This window comes from Peromyscus californicus, unplaced genomic scaffold (genome assembly GCF_007827085.1).
Source record: "Peromyscus californicus insignis strain IS unplaced genomic scaffold, ASM782708v3 Scaffold_1__1_contigs__length_55948999, whole genome shotgun sequence".
NCBI lineage: Eukaryota > Metazoa > Chordata > Mammalia > Rodentia > Cricetidae > Peromyscus > Peromyscus californicus.
In genome coordinates this window covers 53,455,640-53,468,647 of record NW_026294492.1, presented here as the reverse complement: position 1 = coordinate 53,468,647, position 13,008 = coordinate 53,455,640, and the positions used below count along the sequence as shown (strand labels likewise).

The window sequence follows — 13,008 nt, the reverse complement described above, 5'->3', positions numbered from 1 at the left end:
CCACCACATCCAGCTCATATTTTAAAGTTGAAGTCCCTGGTACCAGAGACGCCGTCTGTGCCTATGCTGTGTGTCGTGAAAATGGTGATATCTGTGGGGTGGTGGTGACCACACCTTTAATCCCAGCACTCCGGAGGCAGAGGCAGGAGGATCACTGTGAGGCCAGACTGGGCTACACAGAGAGTTACAGGACAAGCCAGTGCTATGTCAAGAGACCTATCTCAAACATAAACAAGCAATATTTTATTCATTGCAGATTTTTTGCGTGTTCATTTTAACTACTGCAATAGAATGTCCTCTGTGTTGATGACTGGGTTTGGGGCTTTTTTTCTCCCAGAGGAGGTGGAGGCAAAAGGATTAGGTTCATCCTTGGTTACACAGAGAGTTGGAGGCTAGCCTGGGCTACATGAGACAGTGTCTCAAATAAATAAAAGACTCAAATAGGTGAGTCTTGTTCCTACAATTTCTCTCTCTCTCTCTCTCTCTCTCTCTCTCTCTCTCTCTCTCTCTCTCTCTCTTTCTTTCTTTTCTTTTTTCTCTCTCTTTCTTTCTTTTCGAGACAGGGTTTCTCTGTGTAGCCCTGGCTGTCCTGGAACTCGCTCTGTAGACCAGGTTGTCCTCAAACTCACAGATCCGCCTGCCCTGCCTTGAAGTGCTGGGTTAAAGCGTGCACCACCACCACTCAGCTATAATTTGTTTTGTAAAATAATTTACTTATGTGCAGGTGTGTTGCCTGCATGGCTGTGTGTGCAGTACTTGTAGAGACCGGAAGGGGGCGTCGGGCCCCCAGAACTGGAGTCATAGGCGGTTGTGAGCCCCGTGTGGGTGCTGGGAACCCGGGTCCTCTGCAGGAACAGCCGGTGTGTTAACCGCTGAGCCATCCCTCCAGATCCCTATAATTTGTTTTAAAGAACAGGAACTGAGACCCAGAGAGGTTGATCCTTTGTGCAAAGTCACACAGCAGGAGTGCTGGAGTCTAACACCAGCTCTGGAAGCCCAGATGCCTCCCATGATTCCTTCTGTTGTCCCCAAGCTCCAGGCAGCCTTGCCTGCCTAGCCTCCTCGTTTGCTATGCACACTAGAGGGAGAAGGGACTGGCGTTCTGTGGGCTGGCTTCACAGTCGATGGCAATGCCACCATCATACTCCGAAGGGCTGTGGGGCGGGACAGAGCAAGGCCTGGGGTCAGGGGTTACCTCCCAGCAGCAGGGAGACTGGGAGATGCTGAGGCTGGTCCTCAGACTGTTTCCATGGAGACCGGAGGAGGATGCCAGCAGCCCCCGCGGGCCTCTGAGCTGCGAGAATCGTTAAAAAGCATCGAAAGGGGGGACCAGGCCTCCCGGGAGCCGGGGATGCGGGTCAAAGGCGGGGTCCTGCCAACTGCCCCACAGCTGGCATCCACCTGCCTCAGCATCAGCCCTGGGGTAACGGGCTTGAGCCATTTCAGTCCCAAAAACATGTGGGCGGGAACCGGCAGGTGGCCTGCAGAGCTGGAGCTGTTCCCCCAACCCCAGCACCATGTTAGCCTAAAATAGCACCTGTTTGGGGACTCCTTACCTGACACCCCCAATCCCTACAGCTGGTGTCACCATAGCTATGGGGCAGAAGACCTGTGGCTGCTGGTCCAGGGGAGATGGGCAATCAGAAACTGGGGGGGGGGGTGTCCTATCACCTGTTCGGGCTTTTGTACATGCTCAGGTGAGTGGGCTGTTTTAGAACTCACCTCAGCCTCAGTTGCCCATATCCACGGCTGATTCGTTCTCGGAGGTGCTGAGCTGAGGACCTGGCCTGCACCCACTCTGTGCAGGGAGCCCCCCATTGTGACAGGCACAGGCCCCCCGAGAGCAGTCTCCCCCAACAGGGACTCAGCACTGAAGGGGTGAGAGGGGCCACTCCTCCCACTGCCCTTCCCTCCCAGGGTTCAGGGGAGGTACGTCCAAGTACCACCCAAGTCAGGGCTGGAACTGGCTGTGTCACCAGCCCCGTGTCCGGCCCAGCACAGCCACCTGTGGATGCCACAGAGGGCAGTGACTTACAACCTCTTTGCTATTTAGTTTTGAAACAAGGTTTCATGTAGCCCAGGCTGGCCCCAAACTCACTGTGTAGCCAAGGATGACCCAGAGCTGACCTTACTTCCTCCGCCATGCCCAGCCTACAAGCCACTGTCTAAAAGCTGTAGCCAGTGTGGTGGTGCAGGCCTTCACTCCAGCAGGATTACCACGAGGCCAGCTGAGGGTGCAATGACACCCTCCCGCAGAAGCAGAGGTCTGGAGCCTGAGTTTGGATCCCCAACACCCATGTAAAAATCTGGCATGGCAGCCACATGGAACCCCAGAGTTATGGAGGCCAAGGCAGGAGCCTGGCTCAAGGCTCAGAGCCCCTGCCTGCATCAAAAGATAAGGTTGGAGGGCCGGCGAGAGCACTCAGTGAGTAAGGGGGCTTGCTGCCAAGTCTGACAACCTGAGTTTGATCCCCAGCACCCAGAGGAGAAAGATGTCCTGCTGGTCACCTTGAGTGATGTATGTGTGCCCCCCTCATTTCCCCCTTCTGGGGCAAGCATGCATGAGCATCCGGGGACACTTGCAGGCCGTGGTCCCTGGAGTCCAGGACCTAACAGAGGCAGGTCTCATTGCGGATTCACAAGTGCCCTGGGCCCAGGGACCTTCCCAGACTTCACAGTCAGGATATAGCCCCCCTCACCTTGGGCTCAGGATCACAACATTCAGGTGCTTCACTGTGCTCGCCCCAGGGTTTTGGCACACACCACACCCTCTGCCTGAACCCAGGCAGAAGAGACGCCACAGTCTAATTGTCTGTGCCTCTGTGGTCCAGGTGGGTCTGTTCCCCTTCGACAGTCAGAAGTGAGCAGCCCTGTCCATCCCGAGCTGAGCGGACAGGATCCCCAGCCTCACTGCAGTAGCTGAACTGAGGTTTGTTGACTGATTACAAGACAGAGACTTGGGTGGTTGGCAGAGCCTGTGGGAGGAGCTGGGTCCTGGGATGAGCCTGGCAGGCAGGGGTGGCCTGTGCAGTGGTGGCCCTCCTGTGCCCAACCTCTTGTCCACTGAGAGCCTGGATAGTACCAGGAAGCAGCCTTGTCAGTTAGGCTGGGAAGCGGCTGTGGTGGACAGCAGGGCTGATGCTCACGAGTTCAGGACAGCGGCCATGGGCCCAGCGGGACCTCAAGGTTCCTGAAGACAGGAGCAGCAGACTTCCCCAGGACACCCGCAGGCACGGTCCTTCAATATGGCTTTTATTTTCTAACCCGCCAACTGCAGACCCCTAGCCACCGTCCCCAGACCTGTCTAGGCAGAGGCACATGCACCTTGTGCATCTTTTCCAGTGATGGGGTGGCACCTGCCTCAGACCCGTAACCAGCTGCCAGGACAGGAGTAAAGGGGGGCTGGACCCCAGCAGTCCGGGGGGGCGAGAGGCCCGGGGCCAGGGTGGCAGGCTGGCCCCTCTCATCCCACGACACAAGTGCTACCAGGGTGAAGGCCGCCACCGCTGCGAGGCAGAGGCAGAGCAGCGGGTCAGGGTGGGCCAGGCCTCAGCTGGGGCTGGAGGGATGCCAGGCGCTGCCCCGGCTGCCTCCCAGCCTGACACCTCCTGGGTCATATTGCTATCGAATCTATTCACCGTGGGGTCCCTGAGGTCGACTGCCAGCGCTGACATCCCTCTCTCCCTCCCACCCTCCATTCCACAGGGCTGTCCTATTGGTGGGGATATCTACGGCTGTGCTGGGCCTCGCTGTTTCATCCCACACTGTGACAGCGGGGCTGGCTCCCCAGAATGCATCACAGGCAGAGAAACTGAGGGGGGAGGGGAAGGTGGGGAGACCTCAGGGCTGCAGGCTGCCTCCCAGGGGCACCTCCTGCCCTGTCACCAGATCTGGACTAGGGTGGGGGACACTTGCAGGAGGGGAGGGGATGGTGAGGCAGGTCCAGCTGGGGGACCAGGTGGGTCCAGTGGTGGCCAAGGTGACAACAGTCTGAAGGGAGGCTGGGAACAGCAGGGAGCCATAGTCCGGAGCTGGCCAGCGCCAGGAGAGGCAGCCTGGTGGTGGACGCCTCTGAGAAGCCGCAGGGGGCACAGGCTGCTGGTACCCGGCCACTGGGGAGGCCAGCATGGGGTGTGGCCCTTCAGTGCACGTGGCCCGGGTGACCACTGTGTCCCTGTGGGCTCGTCTGCAGGTAGGCGGGGCTCTCCTCCAGGGAAGTTCAAGGAAACAGACGGGCAGAGGCATCCCTGCATCCTCGTGACGGATCCAAACCCTCTGGTTCAGTAGGGCCACGTGGGTGCGTAGGCCGGTCTCTCCTGGGCCACTGTACACAGCTGTGGTCACTGCGCCTTGGCCTTGAGCAGCAGCCTTTGCACGGTCTTGTACAGCACGTGGAAGTGCTGTGGGGACACAACACATTAGGGATGGGGACACCACAGAGCCCCCCTGCCCGACTCCCTGCCCAGCAGCTCACCTGGACGGCCGTGTATGCCATGCCGAGGTAGGCCCCGATGCACACGGCCAGCAGCAGGTCAAAGATGGCTGGCTTGACCCTGAGGGACAGTCCGTGCGGTCAAAGAAGCAGAATTGTCACCCCGCAGAGCAAGCGAGGTCCCTCAGCTCCAGCCCACCACTCACCTGTAGGCATTCATCACCTGCTTCAGCTGGTCATAGAAGACAAACTCAGGGTCCCTGCCGAGAGACAGCCCCACTCAGTGCCTCCCTGACTGGGGCTCCGTCTGAGAGAGCTCGCCTGGGATGGCAGCCCTTGGGAGGCTGATGCAGGAGCATGATGGGTTTGAGGCTTGCCCAGACTACAGATCAACAGCTCAATTCAGAAAGCTAAAAATATTTTTTTTCGTGTGTTTTTGTTGTTGTTTTTTGAGACAGGGTTTCTCTGTGTAGCCCTGGTTATCCTGGATCTCACTCTGTAGACCAGGCTGGCCTTGAACTCACAGAGATCCTCCTGTCTCTGCCTCTAGAGTGCTGGGATTAAAGGCGTGCGCCACCACTACCCGGCTTAAAAATATGTTTGAAATAGCTAAGAAGGGGACTAGAGACTTCCTGGTCTGCCTGGGAAGTCTTTCCAGAAAAGATGCAGCCCAGGCCTGGCGTCCACGCTGTCCCTTGGCCTGGTCCTCTGCTGACCTGTGTGGCCCCAGCTGGACTCCGGGAACGTGCCCACCGCTCACCGCTTATCAGCCTTCACATGGTGCTGCCGCACATCCTTCAGGTAGCGGCTGAGAAAGTGCTCCAGTGTACTCAGGAACGTCCCATCCTTGTCCAGCAGCTGGGCGGCCCGCGGCTGGTTGGTGAGCCAGTCCATGACGGAGTCTAGCTGCTCCTGCTGGACCTGCTGGGGGCAGATGCAGGCTGGGATCCTGCGGGGTCACAACAGGGTTCCCTGTGGTCCCCCCCATACCCACACCTTACCATCTGCTCCGTGAACACCGGCATGTCTGGGGGCGTCCCCTGCAGAGGGAGGGGACAGGGTGTGAGGCGGCCAGCAGAGCTTTGTACACCACAGACACATCTGGCCAGGACCAGATGCTCACCTTCTCTGTCAGGTTGTAGATGACCCGTGTTAGGGCCTCAGCAATGATCCGCGTGTTCCTGGTCAGCGTCTTGGAGTCCACCCGGGACCTTGAGAACAGGGGGATGGGTTCCTCAGACAGGGAAGACTGTCCCCAGTGCCCAGGCTCTGGGGAAAGCTGGTTGCAGGGGCCAGGTCAAAGAGTGTGTCTGATCATGAACACCACACAGGACAGCCAAGGCCCAATGTGGTGGGGGAGCTATGGTGTGGTGTGGGGAGCGGGCAGCGTTTGCAGGGCCCAGGGCGCCCTGCAGGGAATGGTCACCTCAGGGCCCGTCGGGGTGGGGGTGGGCAACCCAGCAGTCAGCCTGAGTGGGCCCAGTTCTCTGTGTGACCAGCTGCTGGCCCTCCCACAGCCTGCTCTTGACTCCCAGCCCCACCCCCACCCTGGACAAGTGCCCACACCCTGCTCCATGTGGTCATACAGCTGTGGCCAGCCTAGGGAGAGTTCCAGAAGATGGCTCTGCTTTCCCTCAAGGAAGGTCCTTAGCAGTGGCTTATGCCCCAGCCCAGAAGCTCTCTCCTTGGAAGAAGCTGAAAGGTGCCCCCCACAGAAGGCTCTAGAAGGAAGCCCCAGAGAAGGCCCTAGAATCTGACCCCCACAGGTTATTACAGAAGATGCCACCACCCCTCCCCTTCCATGGAAGATTCGAGGTATCCCTCACAGGTTCTGAAGGCTGCTCCACCAAAAAGTGCCCCCATGGAAGGTTCTAGGAGCTGCCCGTACCCAAGAAAGACCTGGAAGGTGGCTTGTGGCCCTACGGGAGCTCCTGTGGGTGGTTACCCCGCCCCTGTGGGCTCTGCCCCCGGCAGCCAGCCCCCTCACCGCACGTCCATGATGCTGCTGCGAGGCCCTGCACGGTGGCTCTCCAGGTGTGACAGGGTGAAGGCGGGCAGCCTGCGGATGGCGAAGCGCTCATGCTCCCAGGCCAGCACATCGTCCGCCAAGTTGATCTTCTTGTGCACCATGGAGAAGCTGACGTCGGGAAACTGGTGCGTGGCCACCGTCTCCAGCTCACGCAGGAAGGCATGCTGCAGCGTGCCCTCCCGAGGTGGCTTGGACACGTGCAGGCGCAGGTGGCTGCCTCGGCCCACGGTGTCCAGGCACAGCACGAAGGCCACGTTATCCTGCAGCAGGCTGGAGTCTGCGGGGCAGGTGTGGGTCAGGGGCACGAGGTCCCCTCACTCAGGCCACTCACACCAGACCCAGGCCCCCCCGGCCCGCCCGCCATGCCCCACCCCGGCCTGCCCCGCCCACCTGTGTGGTCCAGGCTGTCCTCCAGCCAGCGCTTGGTGCCCTGGTAGTTGAACTTGCCCCCTCCCGACGCGAAGAACAGGAGGTTGTACCTGCAGGTGTGGGTGTCAAGGGACGCGGCCAGATGGGGCGCACGGAAACCCCAGATCTCTCCAGACCTACCACCAGTTGACACCCCCACAACAGGCCAGGGATCCCCAACTGTGACAGCCATATGCGTCCCCAAATGTTGCAGAGGCCCCCGGGAGGCTGCCAAGGACACTCACATAGAGGCCTCGAGATTAGCACTCTGTCCCCAGATGCTAAGGGCCAGCTAACGCACGCCTTGGCTAGAAGGACCCCAGATGTCACAGGCACCCCGGACCCTCACCTGGGAACCACAGCCAAGCTGCCCTGTGATGATACACAGGGCAGCTGCTGAGCCCAGGTTGTCCCTGGCCCCTAATGCCGACTGGCCACTGTCACACAAGGCTGCCACAGCAGCTGGGACCTGGTGCAGGCCGTGAGGGACAGACAGAGCTGGGCTGGGCAAGAACTAAGCTGCCCCATGGCTTTAAAGAAGGGCGCTCCCCTCAGCCCCTTCTATCGACTCCTGCCCTGCGGCCACTCTGACCAAGAGGAGGCCGAGAACCGGCGTACTGGCTGCCTCCTCTCAGGGCTGCAGACTGACGGCCCAGGGCCACCCGGTGTGCTCCAGCTTACGTATGTCAAAACCACTCTCACAGGATCTGTAGTTGACCCTCTGTGACTGTCACAGCTGTGGGCACGGAGTGGGTGGAGATCGGGGTCCAGGCCACCCCAGAGCTGAGGAAAGAGGCTGGCCGCAGCCACTTCTGGATGGGCCCCTCCCTCCCAGGGACCAGCAGCATCCGGTGTGGGATGGACAGTGGGGTGGCCTGAGGACCGCCCCCCACAGTGGCACTCACGCTGCGTGTGTGCGCTTGTACGTGTAGAGGCGTGAGAAGAGACGAGCCAGCTCCAGCAGCACTGAGATCCCACTGCCGTTCGAGTCCGCGCCCAGAGACAGCCACTGCGGGCAGAGGGCGAGTCAGCCACGCCCCCTGCAGGCCAGGCCCGCCCACTTGGTGCCAAGCCACATGTCGGGCGCCAGCAGGCAGAAGGGAGCCGTGAAAACCCGCTGGGCCGAGCGTGGTGGCCACACCTTTAACCCCAGCTCTCAGGAGGCTGAGGCAGGGGGATTTCTCTTAGTTCCAGGACAGCCTGAGCTTTGAGAGAGCAAGCCCTAATGTTTCCTTCCGTAAGAGTTGCTGTGCTCACCAGGGGTTGGGCGTTCTGGGTCCCACCCTGCATCACCCCACACGCTGGTGCCTGGAGCAGTTGGCAGTCACCGCCCTGCTGCGCCTGTGAGGAGTCCCCATCCCTTCCTGGGCCTGCACACCAGTACTTACCGGGGCCACCCCGAAGGCATCGTAGTGAGCCACGATGACAATAGTGGGGAGATCCTCGCCCCCCAGCCCTGTCAGCCGCCCCTGTGGAGAGACAGAGATGGAACGCTGAATCCAGATGCCCAAGACAGCCTGGCTGTGGTTCCCAAGGTCACCCTGGTGTGCTGTGAGCACCTGCAGTTTGACGGTCCCCTCAGCCCCCTCCCACAGGGTGGGGACCCCCAATGGACAAAGGCACAAACTGCTTGTCCCAGGATGGGGGTGCACAGCCAGGCTGCGCCTGCCCAAGTCCCCCGGTCCTCCACACGCTGTAACAGCCACAGCCTGTTCATCTGATCGCATCAGTTGTCAGAATGCTGCAGATGCTTCCTGCGGCCTGCACTCCAGCCCAGCCCGGCTGCCCCGCCAGCCTGGCCGCCCCGCCAGCCTGGCCGCCCCGCCAGCCCGACCCACTCATCCTGTAGCTCTGAGCACCCCGACCACAGAACTCCAAGCATGGGGTTTTCTTTTTCTTTTATTAAAACAGGGTCTCCTGTATCCCAGGCCAGCCTTGGACTCACTATGCAGCAGAGGATGGCCCTGCGCTCCTGATTCTCCTACCTCAGCCTCCCAGGTGTGTGCTACCAGGCCTGGGTTATGTGATGCTGGGCAAGTGCTCCCCACTGGGCCACAGCCCCGGCCTGAAGTCAAGTTCCTGGGTCACCACCATCTCCTGCATGCAGCAGAGGCCTGACTGGACCTCAGGGATCAGGGTGCAGGCTGTGCAAAGGCCCTGGGGCAGGCTGAGGGGCAGCATGACAGGCGCTCACCTCCACGCTGGTGATCAGCCAGTCGCTCACCGCCTGGCTCTGGGCTCCGCTGGTCACCATCTGGAAACCGTTGGCCGTGGCCGTGTGCAGCAGCACTGGGGACACAAGGGGTAAGTCACCTGGGTCTACGGCCAGGGTCACAGCTGGGGTGGAGACCGCAAACAGGCCCAGGACAGCCCCAGCCACAGACATGGGGACACACGCACCCTCTGGCAGCCTAGCTCACCTTCAGCGGCAGAGGCGGAGCCCTGGGAGGCGGAGGCGGCCTGGGTCTGCTCGTAGATGGACAGCAGGGCCTCATCCTCCACAGCAAAGTACACGGGAACCACAGTCTCCATGGCCAGCATCTCAGGCTCGATCTCCATGAATTGCTGTGGGGAGCACATGCATTCAGGGGGCCGCGGCCACCCCTGGAGTGGTTCCCCATCTCAGCTCCCTTCCTGAACGCCAGAGAACACAGCCCAGTGTCCTCGGGGACAAGTCACCACCGTCAAGACTCAGGAAGGCAAAGCCAGCGCTCAAGGGGCGGGGGCGGGGACGGCGGCACAGCTCACCCGGACAACGTCCTGGGGCACAGCGGCCATGGCCCGGGGCAGGATGATGACCACAGCGCCCGCGGACTGTCGCAAGGCCTTCTGGTAGTGCTCATAGGAGAAGTCCAGAAGCCGCATAAGCACGCAGCGGCGGCTCAGCACGTCAGCATCCACTGTGCGTGCCTCCGTGTTGAGCACTGCATTCCGTGTGCCTGTGGGGACATGGGGTCACAGCATCACAACCCAGGGTCAGGGTCCTGCACCTGTCACAGCTGCCGGCCTCCCAGCGTCTGGACACCGTCTGGGGCCTCCACGCCAGCACACAGGCCATGGGGAGTGGCTCTTGCGAGACAGGCATGGGACAACTGCCACACGGCCCTGTGAGGGCCAGAGGACAGCGGTGAACCGCCATGGACCTCAGGCCACAGTGGGCAGCTCCTTCTAGGAACCACAGTCCCCTGTGCCCTACAACACACAGCCAGAATGGCGGCACAGTACAGAGCGGAGCTTCACAAACGCTCGGTTCCCCCAAGGGTGATGGCAGGCAGCACCCCTAGACACACATGGCCAGGAGGGGGCAGTGAATGGCTATACAGACTGAGGGTCACAACTCAGTGTGGAGGGGACTTGATCCTGGTAGGGTGTCCAGGTTGGTCACCTGGACACTGACACCCAAACTACCATGAAACCCTCCAACCCAAAGGTGTCAAAGGCATGCAGTGGCTGGGTTTGGGATAGTTCCTGTGTGACCACTCCCCAGTCACATGGGGTGAACTGCACCCCAGGATGGCAGCTGGATGGGTCCCTGATGCTCACAGGCCAAAAAAGCTGAGAAATGGCCGTAACCTGAACCCACAGGGAGCCACAGGCCCAGGACCCGCTGAGGCCCTGCTCTGACTTTCCAGGAATGTAGTCGGGGTGGGGGTGGGGCAGGGCCTGCCAGGGACAACTGTCCTGGAAGCCAGCACTGGCCAGGTGTCCGGTGGACACCCGGCTCCTTCCAGGTCTCGCCCCACACCTGTGGGAATCCTACAGGGAGAAACACTCCTCCCTCTTCAACCTGTTCCTGGCCTCTGAGGGTGGCTCAGACGCCAGCTCTTCCTCCGGGTCCCTACAACGTCCCCCAGAAAGCCAGAGCTATGGCAGGGCAGCATTGTGCACCTGGCTCTGTTCCTGGTGGGGATGTGACATGGAGCCCCAGTGGGCAGTGCTGCCCAGGCACAGGTCCCCAGGACTCCCCCAAACCACCATGCTCCCCCTAGGAGGGCGGCCAGGCCTGTGACCTGACCTATGGCCAACCCGGGTCACAACCCCACCCATGCAGTACGGCCCTGTGCAGACATCTGCAGGGCAGGGATGCCGTGAAGACAGGCGCAGGTGCACTGAACAGGCTTCTCCCCGTGGCTGGCTGGCTGCTCAGCTCGCTGGTGTCAGTGACCAAGTGTCAATAAAACTTTATCCACAAGTGCAGGGGAAGCCAAGCCTCATCAGCTGGCTCCAGGCTTGTGAGGGGAAGACAGACCTCAGAGCCACCAGGCCGACAAGATGCCTGCCCCAAGCGCCATGATGACAAGAAGGTGGGTCCTAAGGAGGCCAGAGTCCACAGCAGGAGGGACGGTGGCCTCAGTCACACCCCACTACGAGCCTCCCTTCCCCCACGTCCTTTATTTCTCAACAAGACCCAGGGGAAGTTGGGCAAGGGGAGCTGCAGTGAGGCTGGGTAGCAGTTTGGGGCGGAGGGGACCCCAAGGGACTTATGCCCAGGGTTTCTCAAGACCTGCTCTGGCTGGCTGGTCTAGCATGGTCTCCAGGGGTGCAGGAGCCCCATAGTTCATATCCAGCCAGGGATGGGAGAGGTTGCATGTCGGGCGTGTGGTCCACTGAGAACAGGAGCTCACACACCAGCCCATCCAAGGGGCGGATGCGGGCCACGGGTGTGTGAGCTGGGCATGGGCGTCAGTGGTCTAGGAACTACCCTCTGGACCATGGAATGCTCTGGAACAACTCTAGGAGCTCAAGAGCTATGCTGCCCAGCTTGGTAGCCACCGGCTCCATGTTGCATCTTGGGCGTGTCCCCGGCCACTTGGTGGTAACCCACTGTGGATGACACTTCAGAAGATACTAGGCCACAAGGGACTATAACACTGAGGACACCTGACCACCTACTCCTGGCCCTGTGGACCCAGCCTAGGACGACGCTCATCCTATGGTGCCCTGGGTGCCAGGGCACTGTTTCAGAGCACTGTTCTTGGCCCTGCGAGGCATTGGGTAGCCACCCGGCCTCCATCCCACTCCAGGGTCCCCAAGCAGGGGCAGCCAATGTGGACCCCAACATAGCAATGTTCCTTTAAAGAGAAATAACATAATTATGGGCACAAGGGCCCGTGGGGTCGGCACAGAGAGGGTGGGGGTGTGCAGACCCAGGCTGGCACACTCGCTCCACAATCCCCCCTCAACTCCCCTCCCGCCCCGCGCGCAAACTAAATGCCAGAGGTTCTGGAAGGCCAGGAAGAGGGAGGCTTTAAGAGGCTCAAGACCCAGGCATGAGGACACAGACCCCGGGGAACCCTGGCGAGGGGCAGGGAGCAGAGCAAAGGGGCGAAGGGGTGGTGCTGTGGGAACCAAGGCGCCGGGGGACCCCAGGACAGTAGGCCTGGAGTAACCAGTGACAGAGAGGGGGTCAGGGTGACGGGGGTCAAAGAGAGGCGGGAATCCGGGTGACAAGAGTCAGTGTGACAGCAGGGAGCCTGAGGGGACAGGGAGACGTGGGACTGCCAGGAAGGGGATCAGTGTCAGTGGGGAGATGAGGTAACAGTCGGGGGTCCTCGGCATGACAGTGTGAGGATCGCGGTGACTGGGGGACCCGTGTGGCAGTGGGGAGGATGGCGGCGACAGGGGACGGGATCAGGGGTCGCGCACCGTACGGCTGGCCCTGCAGGTCGTACTGCTGCATGCGGTACACGGTGAACTCGTGCGCGGCGTCGGCAGCGGGCAGCGGCGGCGCCACGAGCAGCAGCACGGCGGGCAGGAAGACGATGAAGCCGAGCGGCAGGCAGGACGCCTTCAGCACGTTCTCCAGCACCTCGCCCGCTTCCTCCAGCATCCCGGCGGGCGGCAGGCCGCAGAGGCGGCAGAGACGGCGGCGGACGGCGACGGGAAGGGGCCGAGACTTCGCGGACTCAGCTCGGCATGGGCGGCCGATGAGGTCTTTCGGGCAGAGCCACGGACGGCCCGCGCCTACTCAAGGGTCCTTCGGGCAGCGCTGCGGACGGCTCTGAGAGCCGCGCGGCCTGCTGGGAAATGTTGTCTTTCTTGTGAGTAAGCCCCGCTATAGACGGCCCCCGCCCGCGGGGCAATCCTGGGAGTTGTAGGCACACTGGGACTTGCGCTAAGACCTCTCAGGAGCTGTAGG

At 61.1% G+C, this 13,008-nt stretch overlaps 1 protein-coding gene across 2 annotated transcripts; it reads right to left on the bottom strand.

Moving 5' to 3' along the window:
• Positions 1-3,231: 3,231 nt before the first annotated feature.
• Positions 3,232-12,840, bottom strand: Ncln (nicalin). 2 transcript variants are annotated; one of them, XM_052747037.1, is made up of 14 exons: positions 12,516-12,840; positions 9,618-9,808; positions 9,290-9,434; positions 9,064-9,158; positions 8,258-8,338; positions 7,775-7,878; positions 6,852-6,940; positions 6,420-6,738; positions 5,556-5,643; positions 5,434-5,472; positions 5,193-5,353; positions 4,639-4,692; positions 4,475-4,553; positions 3,232-4,400 (listed from the first exon to the last, which is right to left on the bottom strand). In XM_052747037.1, the coding sequence occupies exons 1-14, from the start codon at positions 12,697-12,699 to the stop codon at positions 4,341-4,343; spliced, it is 1,689 nt and encodes a 562-aa protein (XP_052602997.1). In that variant the 5' UTR covers positions 12,700-12,840; the 3' UTR covers positions 3,232-4,340. The 2 variants fall into 2 exon arrangements, with proteins under 2 accessions (XP_052602997.1, XP_052602996.1); XM_052747036.1 differs by having other exon boundaries at positions 5,193-5,356; positions 12,516-12,839.
• Between the last annotated feature and the right edge of the window lie 168 nt (positions 12,841-13,008).